The 15,663-nt window shown below is 41.0% G+C and overlaps 1 protein-coding gene across 6 annotated transcripts in view; it reads right to left on the minus strand.

The window, feature by feature from the left end:
- Gucy1a1 (guanylate cyclase 1 soluble subunit alpha 1) overlaps positions 1-15,187 on the minus strand; it is a 65,498-nt gene extending 50,311 nt beyond the window's left edge. Inside the window, exon 1 of one of the 6 annotated variants that reach the window (XR_015447023.1) lies at positions 14,109-14,455. Coding sequence is in view for 1 of the 6 variants with exons in the window: in XM_004868550.4 (XP_004868607.2) it covers positions 14,109-14,146 (38 nt within the window). In the remaining 5 variants the exon portion in view is untranslated. The other 5 variants (XR_015447024.1, XM_013067011.3, XM_004868550.4 and 2 more) reach the window with 5 other exon arrangements.
- Between the last annotated feature and the right edge of the window lie 476 nt (positions 15,188-15,663).

The following is a 15,663-nucleotide window of genomic DNA, read 5'->3' on the forward strand; positions in this document are numbered from 1 at the left end:
CTAGGCAATTCAATAGTTACAGGTTCCACAATGAATGACATTGAAATAAAGAACTTTTATGTACTTCATACTATACACAAAAATTAATTTTAATGGGTCACAAACTTAAATGTAAAAGGTAAAGCTATAAAACCTCTGAAACAAAACATTAAAAATACTTTATGAACATGAGTATTCAAAGATGCTTAAATAGAAACAAACAAAAACAACCAACAAAGCATGAGACATAAATGAAGAACTTTTGCTATTTGAAAGATGTCATTAGCAAAATGACAAGTCACACACTTAGAGATAGTGCTGGTAACACATACACCAGCAAGAATTGGATCCACATTATACTGGGTTTCACAACTCAATAAGGAAACAGATAATTCAATTTAAAAATGAACAGGAGATCTGAACAGATATTTATTAAAGAAGACATATGAACAGCCAGTAAATATCTTTTCATAAATATGGTATTATTAGTTATTGGACAACAACCTATTTGAGTCTCTAAAATGCAGAAGGTTGAGATGGTCAAGAGTTTTTGGTAATGTGAAATTATATATATATATATATATATATATATATAATATACATATATAATAATCTACTGCTGGCAGAAAGGCATACTTAAAGTTTTGAAAACAGTGTGGCAATGTCTTAAAATGCTTAACATTTCCACTCAGCTATGCCTTTTTTACATGCTTGCTGGAGAGAAACACAAACATACTCAAATATAGATTTGTATGTAAATGCTCATAGCTGCTTTATTTGTAATAGCTAAAAATGGAAAATAATTTGTGTCTATCATAATGTGAATGAATAAATATTGCATGACCATCAGAATATTACTCAGTAGATACAGACAACACAACGAATGCCTTCCAAAGTCATTATGCTGAGTGAGTGAGACCCCATGCAGGAGAGGAGATATTAGAAAATTATTTTTATATGAAATCTAGAAACGTAGACAAATCTGTAAGGGCCATTAAGGGACTCCTGGGGAAAGAGGAAGAGAGAGGGACAGCTGCAGAGGGACACAAGCAAACTCCTAGGAGTGATGGAAACCTCTGTCAATTTGACTGGTGGTGGCTTCACAGATGTATACATCTGGCTGAATCCCATCATACAGCATTCTTGTCTTGGACATAAGTTTTACCCAGTCATGTTATTTAAAAAGAACTCAAAAAGTTGAGAACTCAAAGAACTGTAACTGAACTATGCTCCAAAATATTACAACCCATAAGGGAGATGAGACCCCTGATGGAGTGGTAGAAGGTGACAGAATCTCCCAAGGACAACAGCAGGAGAAGCTAGCTAAACTTTTATCAGACTTGTAGCTGTTTCCTGTGCTACCCCAACAGCATGCTAACTCTTTTCCTGCTGGCCTTCAAGTGCAGGAGAGGGCTACATACTGGAAGCAAGGCAAGAGTGCTGAGATAGGTCCTCTTTGATGTCTGAGGCTTTCCGCAAGAGCCAGGCAACAGCTTCCTGAAAGCTGTGAGCAGAGAAGTGAGCTGAAAGGAAAATCTTTGAGAAGCCCAATGCTGCAGCAAGCCAAGGCAGTGGCCACTGACGGACAGCAGGGCAGGCAAAACTCTCCGTGCACAGAGCACTGGAGAGCAAAGAGAACCCCTCAGAGACCCGAGAAGCTGGATGCCGGCTGCAGAGTGAAAAGAAGCATCAGATGCAGTACATCATGGGGAGAGATGAATTCTGCTTCTACCCTGAAAAAATATGAAGCCAGTGCTCAACTGAATCTGAGAAAAATTGTAATCAGGAAAAAGTCTCAGATGAACTACATCTGAGACTCACGCCTTCACCAGTGCAGCCTTGTGTATGTTGTGTGTGCATGAGTGTGTATTCTGTACATATAACACATAGAGTGTGACACATGGCTCACAAAGGAAAAGACAAGAAACAAAGAAATACTCATGCTCAAAAGAAGAAACAGTTAATAGACTAAGAAATGGCCTAGATGTTATCACATAAAAAATAGAAGAAATAGAATGAGAAAAACCATTTGAATAAACAATGCTAGGAATTTTATGTACATATTTGATGACAGCATTAATTCATGAACTGAAAAAGTTTGTCAAACCCAACACACAAGAAATACAGAAAAAAATACCAGATAAATCATAATCAAATTTCTGAAATTCAAGGATCAAAGTGACAACAACAAAAACAAAAAACTTTAAAACAATCTAGGGATTGTGAGAAGAAAAACAATGAAGAAAGAAAAATAATATTTTTGACTACGTTCTCATCAAGATAATTTAAGGAACAAAGGAAAACAAAACAAAATCAAACCTTTCTACCTTATAGTCTACAAGCACATCCAACAAAATGTTCTTCAAGAGTGAATGAGGAATAGAAAAAAGTTTCATAAACATTTCATTTATAAATAACACTAAATGGGGGGAAGGATAAAAGATCATTTATTTTAATTTGATTAAATTTTTATCAAAATTATTTGAACATATTAATTTTGTTCTTGTTTTATGCATTATATTTGGAAACTCACAGGTCCTTGAAACTTAATTACAGCAGAAGCCATATATTAGAGCCTAAGCTATCCACGACTATTGTTTATATGCAAAACTTGGCCATTTGCAAACCATCAGAAGAATCGGTCTGTGAGTAGGAAATGTGTGCAGCACAGGAATGAAAAGTATGGACCCTGCCTGGCAACAGCCCTGTCTTCTTCATGAGTCAGGGTATGACATGCAGGCACATTACTCGTCTATTCCACTCCTCCATTCCCCATCTGCAGAACAGGGAGGAAAAGGCACATTTCTTCTCTAATGATCTGACTGAGGTGATGCAGATGTTTTAGTGCTTGGTGCTCAGCACGTGCTTCACCAGTATTTACTATTTCCTGGGCTTGATGTAAAATTGTTGTGGCACTTTTATGATTAAGGTACTTCATTCAACACACGGCAGACCTAAAGCAGATGTAGTCAGAGAACATGGAGATAGCCCAAGACCTTCTCAGATACTCAGCAAGGTCAAGCTTATTTTCACTAGAAAACTCTAATGTTATGTACCTTTTGCACTAGCATTCTATCAGAGCACAGTGGAGTTTTCCAGAGTCTGTGACAAGTAAAGACTCAAACATTTGGGCCCGGGATTTAGCTTAGTGGTTCCACTGCCTGCCTTGCAAGCACAAGGTCCTGAGTTTGATCCCTTGTACCAAAACCAAACAAATAAAAAGACTCAAACGTTCGGATGGAACTTACAGTTGTGTAAATTTTCTCAATTGGTAAGTTTGGATGTAAATGTACATTTTCAGAAGTTAATGCAGTTTGTCCTCAGAGCTTGTTTCTTTTTCCTATCATACTTCCTTTAATTCATGTAAGCTAATTAATGTCTAATGTATAACTCCTTTGAAATCCTGGATTATTTCTTGCACTCACCTGTAATCGCAAGAGTTAACTGCATAGCTGTTTTGTTTTGCAATAATATGAAACTGTTTTAATTTTTCTAAATTTTAAACTTTTCACTTAAACTGTTATTATTTTAATGTTCAATATTTATTCTAATTTAAGGGAGAACCCATGTGTATTTTTCTTATATTTAAAGGTAGATTTGTAGCTTAGAAAGATTAACCTGGAAGCTCTCCCGACCCAGAGCCACAGCATCCACATGCTGTGTTGAGCCTGATGGCTTCAGGATGCTTACATTTTTCTGATTGGATGAGTGGTGATTCCAATTACTGTTACATTTTCCTACTGCATCATAAAGTTTGTCACCATTTGGAAAATCTGTAAATTTCAATGAACACATATTTTCCAAATGGCCACAGCGGTACCTGTTCATGATGGTGTCCAGCAGGATGCGTGAACAAAGTATCCATTCAAAGAACACAGCAGAGCCATGGAAACCACTGGCTGCACATCTTACTTTGCAAGTCAGCCTTTAAGAAATTACCATTTCTCAATTTTGGTGTTATACCAAAGAATATCTGCAATTTTTTTTTTTTTTTTGGTACCAAGGATCAAACTCAGGTCCTTACGCTTGCAAGGCAGGCAGCGGAACCACTGAGCTAAATCTCCGGCCCTACAATTTTTAAATAATATATACTACAATACCATCCTTTTTCACATATGTATCAATGTAAGGCTGGAGTTTTCCTTCATATTCTTTCAACAAAACAACCTGAGTTTGCTCAATGGTAAAAATGTTACTTCTTATTTCAAATAACCATATAATGACTGTGTGCATAGTTACTGCTTAAAAAATATGCACTTGGGGCTGGGGATTTAGCTCAGTGGTTCTGCTGCCTGCCTCGAAAACACAAGGATCTGAGTTCGATCCCTGGTACTAAAAAATATATATATAGATGCACTGTAGGTTTTTACCTCACTAGCCATTTGGTGACACTTTGGTTTTCTATGGTTTTCCATAAACATCACACTAACTCCGTATCTATCGATGGGTCGTTCTCACCAGAACTGGGCAGGGCTTTGTTTTCCACTTCAGTTTGCACTGTGCTCTACACTCCATCACATCAGGCCCTATTCCAGACCTTTCTTTGATAATGACTACCTGCCCTTCCCTTTTGAATCTTTCCTCAATCTTTCCAACCATTCCTTCATGAATGCATTCATATACCCCACATATTTAGGAAGCTCCTATGAAGATAGGGTTTCAAGAACTAAAAACAAAAACAAGCAAACTAAAACAAGGTGAGCCTAGACCTTTAAGGAGTACTTTAAACAGGGTTGAAGGGGTCAGAGACTAAAACCACACAAACTCTGCAGGGAGACATCACGACAGGTTGCTCTGGGGACACTGAAAATATTCACAGTTTATCTATAATCACTTTTTCAAAAAGAGTGACACTTAATTAACCCAAAGGAACTTAGCACATGCACAGAATCAAGGGGACAGAAGGAGTCTTGGGTGGTGTTCCTGTGGAACTCTCCTCATAGTATCTACCTTCTTGTTTTTGGCTAAGCCAGAAGGTGAACTGTAGAGGAAGAAAGTGTAGAGAAAACAAGAAAAGGCATTCCAGGAGCAGAAAAAATATGGGCCAAAGACAAAGACATGGAAACAAAGAAGAACTTGGTACAACATACAGCCAAGACAACTGCATGTAGCACAATATTCAAACAAAAGAAGGATCGAGATGCAGAGCGGTAGGACTGCATTTAGACACAGTGTGGCCATCGGATTGGAGTTATAAGCAGGCACGACTCCTTTACCAAACACGTGGCGTGCACCAGCAAGTCTTGAGATTTGTAATCACTGACCAATTATCACTCATCCACAGCTAAACTGAAGAATCCTAGACAAACAGGCTGTGACAACATACAGTTACTAATTTATTTCCATTGTGCACTGAAACAGGTCTGATGTTCTGATAAAAAGAACTAACTCACTTGAACCTGGTCTGATTTAGATAGAATATCAAGGCCACAACATGTAGATGAGAAAAAAATGTTCTGACAGTTCTCAGTAATGAAGAAAACTAACGGGCAAAGTATGAAAAAGCATCCCTTTTTAGGATCTTTTTGGCTTTCTTCAGGCCTTCCTCTTCCTGTTTGGTGCCATATTTTTGTTCACTCCACCTATTTGAGTGTCTTTTCTATCATTCATAGACTGGGCCTTTCAATTTCCTTTTTCTCTTGACTTTAAAAGTCTATGTCCAAGGGTTGGGGATTTAGCTCAGTGGTTCCGTCGCCTGCCTCACAAGCACAAGGTCCCAAGCTCCATCTCAGGTACTAAAAAAAAAGTCTATGTGCAGCTAATCAGGTGGCACAGGTCTGTAATTTCTGCTATGTGGGAAGCTGAGGCAGGAGGATTGAAAGAGGCCAGGCTGGGGAACTTTGTGAGACTTTTTCTCAAAATAAAAAGGGGATGGGAGTAAGGACATAGCTTAGTGGTAGAATGCTTGCCTAGCATGCGTGAGGCCCTGGCTTCTATCCCCAGCACTATGGGGAGGAAAAGAACTATGTCTAAGTACCTTGCTCTTGATTGAAGGCAGAAGTCAACACAGTTAAAGTCACTTTTGCCACTGGGTAAACAAAATTGACCTATTGTTCTAAATAAAACAGTTGTCTTGTAGAGTCCCAGAGACATAGTCCAAAAGATCTCATCCACCCAAAGAACAGAACTTGGAGCAGAGCCAGGGCACAGAAGTTTTGTGGACAGCAGTCTGGTGACACCCTCCCCATAGGACCTTCTTGCTCTGGCCAAGCTCTCAGGTGAACTGTAGATGGCCACCAGCTTAGGTTAAGAGGAACTCATAGTTTCAAAGGGAGGCAGAAAAACAGAAGAAGAGAAAGACAGCAATTTCAGTTAGGATGACTTGTTCTCCAAGCAAAATACAACCTCTTATCAAGAAATATCACAGCACTCCCATGTGTTACTGCCAAACACGTTTAGCATAACACAGCAAGAGCTTAAGAACTGACCTGAGCCAGCCAGCACAAAACGAACCAGAAATAGTCACTGTGACATATGAAATTAATGTTTGAGGTAGCAGTGGACAGGGAGGAACGTTATGTATAATTACTGTCTGCAAAAATTTCAAACATGAAAAACTGGAATTTTGCCTTTAGAGTTTTCACCAAGAAGACTGCCTTCTGCGAGTCACATCTGCAAGTCTTTCATGCAATCCAGGGTAAGAACATCTGGTTTCAAATCTTGACTTCTCCAATATTGACAATTTTATTGTGCTTACCCAAATTTCCTTCCATGCTACATTTATAACCTAAATACTTCACACATAATGCTACCTTAAGGTTATGCTCCCAAATACATAACTTAAAAGTTCATATTATATTAATGGCAGATTGAAACTCATCATTCTACGTTTTATTAACTTAACACAGTAGTGATCCATTATCCATGAATCTGCCTTCCAAAACACTCTACAGAGGTCCTGAAACTGCAGATACTACCAAATCCAGTAAATACTATGTTATTCTCCGCACATATATATATACCTATGGTGAAGTTTAGTTCATAAATTAAGCACAGTATGAAATTAACAGCAATAACTAATAACAGTCATAGAATAGTTTTAGCAATATTTTGCCACAAAAGATTTTGAAAGCTTGGGAATTGTTTAGTCCTGAAATTTTCCACTTGAGACTTTCAGACTACGATTGGCTGCAGTTAACTAAAACCGCAGAAACCAAAATAATGAATAAGAAGGATAATTATAAAACACATGCCATTTAACTACCTAAATATATCTGAAGCTGCAAAATGAGATAAACCATTGAGATTCAACAGCTGAAGTGCCAGTAAATACATATAAATAGATGACAGAGAGACAGAAAGATAGACAGACTTCTCTGGTAAGAACACAAGAATTAAAGTCATAGGATCCTCAAATTCAAGGATGAAAACACTCAGTCCCAGGGTATACATTAAAACTTTGTGTTCCCTGCCAATTTCATAGGTTGATGGTATCTGGAGGCAGGGCCCTTGGAATGTAACTAGGTTATGGGTGTACAGCCTCCTGCACGGAATGAATGCCCCGGAAGCTACATGAGGGCACACGAAGGTGCAGAACCCCAGCAGACTCCCACTCTGCCTGCCCTTGACCCTGGACTTCCCTAACATGATCTCTGTTGTTTATAATCCCATGGTAATTCGTCATAGCAGCCTGAACGAACTAAGACACGAGGAAAAGATGCCCCAAAATGTCCGAGAAAAGTTTAGAAATGAATATCAAACTCTAAATACTTTGACTTGGTTTATAAAAGCCTAATTAAAATTAACGCATAAGCCACATATCCCTTCCTCCAAATTCTAAAAAGAATAATGTGGTTCCACGTTGCCTCATGGAGCAAAGAGTCAGAGTCAGCCAGACATCTTGGTCCTGTCATAATGAAATCACTTTCTGTCTTACACATTTTGTACACAACCTCATTGTCCCCAGCAGGCCCACAGCTTAGCACACACTTTGACTGAGTGCTTATGAGACAAATGGCACTTCCATTAGGTGTCTGGGCAAAGAATGGAGAAAGGAACAGCAATGGTGCCTCCTCCAACCAGCATCAGTCTCATGGAGCGAGCAGACGACCATGCCCATGGTAAATGCTTAAAGATAGGGAGTTGAGTGAAAGTTCACCAAGGCCTGAATTGAGATTTGGAAGTTCAGGGAAAGTTTCCAAGATGTAGAGCTGTTTGTGACATAAAGGAGGAGTCTGCTCGGCCTCCCAAAGACTGAGGGAAAGCGAAAGCAGAAACAGAGGAGCAGGAAGTGAGGGTCATGCTTTACACGCTTGCAGTCCCAGCTGCTTGGGAGGCTGAGCAAGAGCATTGCCTGAGCGCAGGAGTTCAAGACCAGCCTGAGTAATGCACAAGAGCGAGACCTTGTCTCTTTAAAAAAACACATCAAAACTGTGGCTTGCAGAGACTCTGTGTTATGCTTTCTGCACACACACACACACCTGCTCCCCATAGGGCCCTGTGTAGTCCAGCATCCGGGGCTCACTTTTAAATCTCAACTAAAGGGTATTATGGCACATACCAGTAATCCCAGCACTGGGAGGCTGAGGCAGGAGGATCATAAATTCAAACCCAGCCTAGGCAACTTCCTGAGGCCCTGTCTCAAAATTTAAAAGAAAAGGGAGGGGGATATAGTTCAGTGTGAATGGCTTGGGTTCAATCCCCAGTTTCTATAATAATAATAATAGTAATAATAGAACAATGATAATCCCAATGAAGTCCTGGACCTTAAACCCTGTCTTCCCTGGAAAGCTTTTCTCCTGTTTCCATGCCCAGGCCCAGCTTGCTGTTTTCTCTCCCACGTTTTTCAGACCTATTAAAACTGCCTACACATCGAGCTCGTTATTAAGTGCCGACGTGTAGCTTTTGGAAACCATTATTTGCTTATGCTATCTGCCATCTGCAGACTTTAAATGCCTTCGATCCCGGGACTGTTATAAACTCTGCTTCTCTCACCCTCCCCTGACGAGCATAATCCAGAATAACTTTATGGAGAGCTCTACAAGAGAGCAGCTGATCCTCCGGGAAGAGTGTCATGAAGTATAAAAAGTAAAATAAACTGAAACTTTTAAGAATTACAAAAACAAAAAGTCTTTTAAATTCCTGTAGTGATTGTCAGATCAAGTGGTAATGGTGACAGTTTTATCTGATATCGGAAGAGTATCCTGGCTGCTTACAGATGAAGGAATTCAAATGATAGACCATCATCCTTAACAGGCCTGGCTACTCCACTTTTGTTTTGTTTCATCTCTCTTCTTCAAGAAAATAATATTCATACTCATAAAACAGGACAAAAATTAAAATGACAAATTTAAGGCTGAGGATATAGGGTTATTAAATATTCCAAATGAGTTTAAATCCATTAATTTGGAGAAATTACACTACAAAATACTGAAAGCATTCATGGAAAAATAAAGGAGCTGTTAAAATCATCTTTACAAATATTATGATGAAGAGAAGGGTTGATAAAGAACAAACTCTCCAGCTAGTACCTAAATTTCCCAAACAGAGATGGTGGATTCCCTCCATGAGGCCAAAGAGTTTGCCATTAATTCTGGGCACTATTCCAAAGAGATTCTTAAAGATATGCTATGTGAGCATTCAAAATGTAAAGTGTTGTTACCTACAAGCCAGTGAGAGGTCAAAGAAACATATTATAAACTAACTTAGTGTTATTTCCTTTTGTTTTAAATATGGTTACTTAATATCTATTCCACAGAAAGTGCAAAGGAATTCCAGCAAAGATTTAGACCAGAGCAGTCACAGTACACTCTAGGGTTACACAAAGGAATGTAAGTTAACTCAAAGTTATTTGACTATGTGACTCCTTAAGCAGCCTTCTAAAGAAGTTGAACTCAGGGACTAATGTAAAGCAGGAAGAAGGTGTCTAGGACCACAAGAAACATCCCTCTGGTTCAGTAATCACACTTAACTTTTAGTGCCTCCAAATAGGGGGAATGGCTAATCTGTATTATGGAATCAGAACGCAAAGCGGCCTTGACCTTTTAGAACAACTGACTAAAGGTAAAGGTTAAACTGAATTACAGTATTTCCAAAAGCTCCAAATGAAGTGGCCAAACATGAAATTGAGGAGAAGTATATTTGCAGAAGAATATGAAAAAGAGTTGCATAACCGAACAATTATATACTGTGGCATGGATGCAAAAGAAAAAAGGCTGATTAGATCTTAGGTTGCTGAACCCCAGAGAGGATAATCCAATTTATTCAATGACACCAACACAGTCCTCTACCTGAAGGCTGAGGATCACGCTTTTTAAAAAATGTGCATCCAAAGGAGACCATGCCTGCTAGTAATGAGATTCTCAAATAAAGTTGGATGAAAAAAATGGAATATTATCTTAGAGGCTGCAAGAGATTTTATATATAAAGACATTTATATAAGTCCTCAATAAAGTTAAGTAAGGACATGGATATTATAGAGATAATACCATTGTAAAAAAAAAAAGTTTTTGTGCTCAGAATTGGCCAAATAAAGTCTACTGTATTTCAGATTAGTCTTGACAAGTATTTGCCAAAAATGATCTTAATATTGTCTTAATATTCCTAATTTGATTGGGAAATATGGTCAGTTGCTAAGAATGAAGGCTGAGGATGATCTGGAGAGAATATCAAACCAACAGAAATGGAAGAGTGATGTAAAATTAACCAAGAAAGGAAAAAATAACCTCACAGCACTTTTAATTAGCCCTTAAACTGTAGGTGGAGCAAAATCAATTCATAGTTAACCACAAGGTACAGTTACATTACATGTAGCTAAATCTCCAGCAAGAGTGATGAATCTGACATTCAGTTGAAACTGAAAGTGGGAAGCAGGTTTATGATGGATTTAGTGGCAAGAAATTTGAGGGTTGCAGCAGAATTGAAAATGCACTCAAAGATGGGTATGCTAAAAGAGGAAAATATTAGAAAAATGCTAGAATTCAAGAACCAAAAATGGGAGAGGAAAGTGTTAAGTGGTGGCAAGTGAGCAAAATTTTTGGAAGGATAGCAGATGTGGTCAGAAAAAGAATATGAGACTCTCAGACTTTTCAGTTGAGTGATGAGAAGGAGGGGGTGGGTGAATACCAGAGGAAGTGAAAAGAAGTAAAGTTGTTTAAGGTCAAAGTCAAATATGTGAAGGTCAAAGGCACACATGTTGAATGAAGTCCTAAATAGTGATGGCAGATTAAAGAGTAGAAAGGAAAACTTCTGTTATTTTAGATTCCCAAGGAAGAAGGAACAGTGGATAGGCTAATATACATTGGCCATGAGGACTGGCAGCAATAGGGAAAAACGTAAACTCAGAAAAAGAAAGCAGTGGAGGGGCGGGTAACAGTAACACCAGTCAAACGAGCAGCTCTGAACAGGCTGCAAAGTATATAAGAGTACAGAAGGGTCTCAGTGGGACAAGGCCATACTATTCCAAGGCAGGGCCTCCTCATCAAGCAAATACTGAGCCTTACACATTGCATCTGTAAGCTAAATAATCTGTAGCAATAAGGCACAAAAATCCTTAATGGAATTTGGAAGACACAAATATTTAGTTCATCAGACCCCTATCTACTGAATACCTGATTAAGTGCTGTGACTCCAAGGATGGGTGCCCTGAAGGAAACTCAAATTTGGCAGGAGATGCAGACATTTATAAAGACACTTTTGATGTCATATGGAATAACAAAAGAACATATAAAATAGGTTGGATATAGAAAAATAATTAAGATTAAGTGAGGATGTTTATCTGCAGTGGAAACAAAACACACAAAAAACCCAAATTGCATCTGCCTTACTTTCTTTTCTCAGGAGGTTTATTCCTACAACCATTGTCTTCTGTTGACTTCCTCATAATTCCTATTATGGGGAGATAAATGAGTTGATTTGTGAGTTAATTAATTTGATTTGGCTTTGATTTGATAAAAGGGAGGGCTTGTTTTCAGAAATGTTATTAATGGCCAGAAAGCAGGCCAGGTAAGAGAATTCAGTAACCAGAAGTAGTGAGAGTCACATTGTTTTGTGGGAAAAGAAGCCATGACCTCAAGAACCTCTCAAGTTTTAAGATTTCTTCTCCCTCTGTGGGCTGAGGAGGAAGCTGGCCCCAACTAAAATTCTTCATTCCTCCCAAATAACTCTGTTCATATGATATCAGTCCTCAGGATACAGGAAGATGAAATTTACTGAACTGAACCCAGGGGAGGGAAAATATGGGATAGTTAAGACATTTCAAACTGTTTAGAAAGAAAATAAAGAAACAGATATGATTCAGGATGGCCAAGAAATACCCTAGCCCCAAACAAATCAACTAGTTTATGGGCAAATAAATTGATTCAACAGAAGAACTGAAAATTGCCAGAAGCTCTTTTTGTATCAGTAAAGATGGAGACAGACAAAACAAAATATTCCACAAACACTTAACAAGTGGGAATGAATCTAGGTGGTCTAGAGGGAAAAAAAACCCATTGTGATTACTGATCCTCGAGAAAAAAAAATTGTTTCTACAAGAGTGCAGAAAAGAAATAAATAGTAATTTTAAAGAAGAGTGGCTTGGGTAAATGTTTTTAAATAAGTGGTACAAAAATAGTGTCATAAATTTAAATATTCTAGCAAACAGAAGTCAAGCAATTTCTTAGCGAATCTGGAACAGAGAAGGCTAATCTGAATCACCACTTCCCCCAAAATAACATCAATAACATACTCCTTGGGTTGGCTTATCCGAATACTGCTTTGTTTTTCCATTTCCTCTTACCTGTGAAGATTTGTTCTTAAGGCTAATCAGATACTTATTTCTGAAAAACCATTAATTAGGAGATTTGGAGGTACATACCACGCTATCTTAAACTAACTTGAAAAAAACCATTCCTCTCTCACACACACATTGCTAGGAAACGTAAATTCAGGAATTCATTTGTTTGTACAGTTTCTGTCAATTCTACAATATCCTAGTAATAACTGTGATATTCAGTTAAAGATTCAACTTTTGTCGATTTTATTTGAAAATCATGCCAAAATCCTTGACGTTTAATCACAAAATATTCTATTGATATATTACTCATCATAATTGAATTTCAATGTCGTCACTTAAGTTTACAGAAAAATACATTAATTAAAACAGCTTTCAAAATGTCTTAGAATGAGACCATGTAATAAACCATAACCATAACGGATACAAGAACTAAGTAGTGAAGTCTTCCACATGTTTTTCTTTCATGTCGCCAGATATAAATAAAATAACTTTACATTTCTCCCTCATTCTTGTATGACAGAAAACTATCTTAAATATGCCATTTTACAGCTGAATATCTCGAAATAGGATCTTCAAACGGCTATTTATATTTCACGCACTATGAAACATCGCACAGACCATAACTACTTTATATCTGAGTTGGATTTCAAGGCGGAGAAAAGTACTTTTATTTGCTGTAATACACTAGAAAGAAGAGATGGAAGAAGCAGAAGGTATCCATTTATTCATCATTATTCATTTCTACTAGATACACCTCACAGGACTAAGCTTGCTGACATATTTAAAAACATACCAATGAGTCTATTTAAAATAAAATAATTATGGTAACTATTCCGGAGACTTTCCTAGTAATTTCGGTCTGCAGACTTTATGCAGCAAACCAAGCCTGTTTTAAGAGCGGGGCATACACGCTACAACTCTGGGCTGTTATTTCCCGTTAGGTCACAGATCCTCGGGTATCAGCAGACTGCTCTATCCCCCTAAAACGCAGCAACTCGCGTGTCTGAACGTAACTTCGGCAGCACCAGGACCCCGAAACAGATCCATACCCCACTGTTCAGGAGCCTAGCGGAGAAACAGGCCGCCTCCCCCAGGAAGTAGCAGAGCTTCCACGCTGGGACTGGACGCGTTCAGCTTCGCTTTGGAATTCCGCGCACCCAATTGCTACACTGTTGCTAGCGTCGACTCCCAGCGCTTTACACGGGAGTTATCTGAAGTGATCGCTGCTGAAGGAAGCAGTGCGATCATTTTAGGAAAAGCCACAGTCCCGCGCTATGACAGACACAGCTCTGTATTCACCCCGCGCGCTTCCAGGCTCCTCAGTAACCGGGTGCAGGCACCACCAACGCCAGTGCTAGAGCTCGAGACGCGCAAAGAAACCGCGACCAGAAAGCCCCAAATCGCCCCGCGTTACCAACGCTCTTCCAACAGCAGCAGCAGCAGCGGATCCATCCCTGTCCGGAGACCCAGCGGAGGGAGGCTCGAGTCCTGGAAGCCTGGGCCTCCGAGCGGGCTGCGCGCCCTTAGCCGGCGATGCCAGCGGCTGATCGGGAGCGAGGGGCGGGCGCGGCCAGGCGGAGCCCTGGGACCGGAGCCGCCCCGAGGCCCCGAGGCCGGCTGAGCCTCACCGGGCGGGTCGGGGCCGCTCCGCGAGCCCAGAAGGAGCCTGGAGTGTTCACACGCGCGCTCACGCGCACTCACTTCGCGCCGCGCACCAAGTTCGCGCCCCGGCCCCGCGAGCTTGCGCTCCTACCCACGCTCACGGCCCCCGCCCTCCCTCGGCGTCCGGCCCCACCCCACCCCAGCCCGCGGCCGCTCACTCAGGGCAGGGGCAGGGGCAGGGGCAGGGGCAGGGGCCGGGGCCGCGTCTCAGGGTCGCTGCCCTGCGGACCCGAGGGAGGGCGGCAGCGGCAGCGGCGGGCGGGCTGCACCTGTCGCCCCGAGTGTGCGCCCTCGCATGCACGGCCGAGCTCACACCCGCTGCCCACGAGGCGAGACCCGGGCCTGCACCCGCTCGGCACTACAGGGCCCGAACCCGCAGACGCCGGGACGCGGAGCGCGGAGGCCAGGAATTCTCCGCGCCGCGCTGGCCCGAAACCGTGCTACTCCGCAGCGGCCAGCGCCGGGGTTTCTGCTGGGAGTCGGATCTGCTCCCGCGCCGCCCTCGTCCCGGCCGCTGGGTTGGAGGCCGGCTCTCCCGAGCCTGTGCGGGCCGAGATTGTGTCCCATGTGCGGGCTTCCCGCTCGGTGCTGGGCGTGTGCGTGTGCCTGGCAGAAGGACCCTCAGGACTAAATGGTACAGATGGGAAGGCTAAGGAGCGGTGCCCTTGGCAGAAAGGAAAAATGCAGAAAACAGGAAGAAGCTACCCTGAGAGCTGGCTTCCTCCCCCCGGACCCCTCGCGTTCTCTTCTGTTAGCATCGGGCTTGCTAAGATTCTGTCCCTCCTGGACCTCACAACCGCTTCGTCTGCCTCTGTTGTCCTCGGATTTGATGGTGCCCCACACTCCCTGCTAAGTATCGCGTTTAACTTGTCAGTACTCTAGGAACTGTGAGTTCCTTGACCCTAAGGAGAGAGATAATCTTTGCAGCCAAAAGCCTTCATAGTAGGTTTATAGTAGGGATTCAGTAAAACGGCCCTTGAGTAGATAAATGAATACCTGGACATTTTACCATCTCCTGGGGCTGTTTTCTGCTCCTTGAGATGAAGGTTAAAACCTACTTGGTTTCGCTTAAGAACAGAAAAGTTGTTGTGACAATGCAAATATTAGCAAAGGCAATTATTCAAAATAAAGCAACACTTCCATACCCTTGTTGGCTCTAGCAAAACAGCCAAAGATATTTGTGTTTCTTCTCATACCTATAATTGACAGCGGTACAAAGGTATTCAAACGCGCAGTATTTTCACACATGCGGATGAAGTGACTCTAACAACCAAAGATGTGACCCAAATCCTTGCACTCGGGGTAGC

The sequence above is a fragment of the Heterocephalus glaber genome, unplaced genomic scaffold, assembly GCF_053883595.1.
Source record: "Heterocephalus glaber isolate CG9 unplaced genomic scaffold, H.glaber_assembly_v1.0 deba00001737, whole genome shotgun sequence".
Classification (NCBI taxonomy): domain Eukaryota; kingdom Metazoa; phylum Chordata; class Mammalia; order Rodentia; family Bathyergidae; genus Heterocephalus; species Heterocephalus glaber.